The sequence below is a fragment of the Pterocles gutturalis genome, unplaced genomic scaffold, assembly GCF_000699245.1.
Source record: "Pterocles gutturalis isolate BGI_N339 unplaced genomic scaffold, ASM69924v1 scaffold8886, whole genome shotgun sequence".
Classification (NCBI taxonomy): domain Eukaryota; kingdom Metazoa; phylum Chordata; class Aves; order Pterocliformes; family Pteroclidae; genus Pterocles; species Pterocles gutturalis.
The window spans coordinates 6,552-7,040 of NW_010100292.1; the positions used below are offsets into that span (position 1 = coordinate 6,552).

The following is a 489-nucleotide window of genomic DNA, read 5'->3' on the forward strand; positions in this document are numbered from 1 at the left end:
TTCCCCGGGGCTGGCCCCCCCTTTCGCAGGCGGTCCAGACTGGCCAGGCTGCCCCGCTCGTGCTGGGCCAGGGGGGCCCAGTAGTACCGGTCAGGGGCCACTTCATCCACCAGCATGTCTTCATAACTCCTAGGAGAGAGGACAGCAGGTGTCAGCACGAGCCCTGGGGGGATGCTGTGCCCCCCGGCAGCCCACCAGAAGCGCACAGTGCCTAATCCCCACTGCCCTGCGGGGTGCACTGCGCAGACCCCATCGAGGGCTGGGGGCCAGGCAGCAGAGCAGCAACAGGGCACCTCCTGCTCCCCGCACCACGTCCAGCCGGGGTCCGCAGCTGCGGGAGACCACCCCCACGTGTCCCCAGGAGGTTTTTCCCCAGGAGAAGGCAGTCTCTAACAGCTGCTCCAGTCCCTTCCCAGCCACCCACCGGGTCGAGCTTTGGGTCAGAGCCTGGGTCTTGGTCTCTGCCCAACCTCCGCGCAGGCAGGAGCT

The 489-nt window shown here is 67.9% G+C and overlaps 1 protein-coding gene across 1 annotated transcript in view; it reads right to left on the reverse strand.

The window, feature by feature from the left end:
* Window positions 1-129, reverse strand: part of CTNND1 (catenin (cadherin-associated protein), delta 1) — a gene marked incomplete at both ends in the record, with an annotated part of 6,666 nt that extends 6,537 nt beyond the window's left edge. Inside the window, one exon of the mRNA XM_010079211.1 lies at window positions 2-129. Within this exon, the coding sequence (XP_010077513.1) occupies window positions 2-129 (128 nt within the window). The remainder of the gene's footprint in view (window position 1) is intronic.
* Between the last annotated feature and the right edge of the window lie 360 nt (window positions 130-489).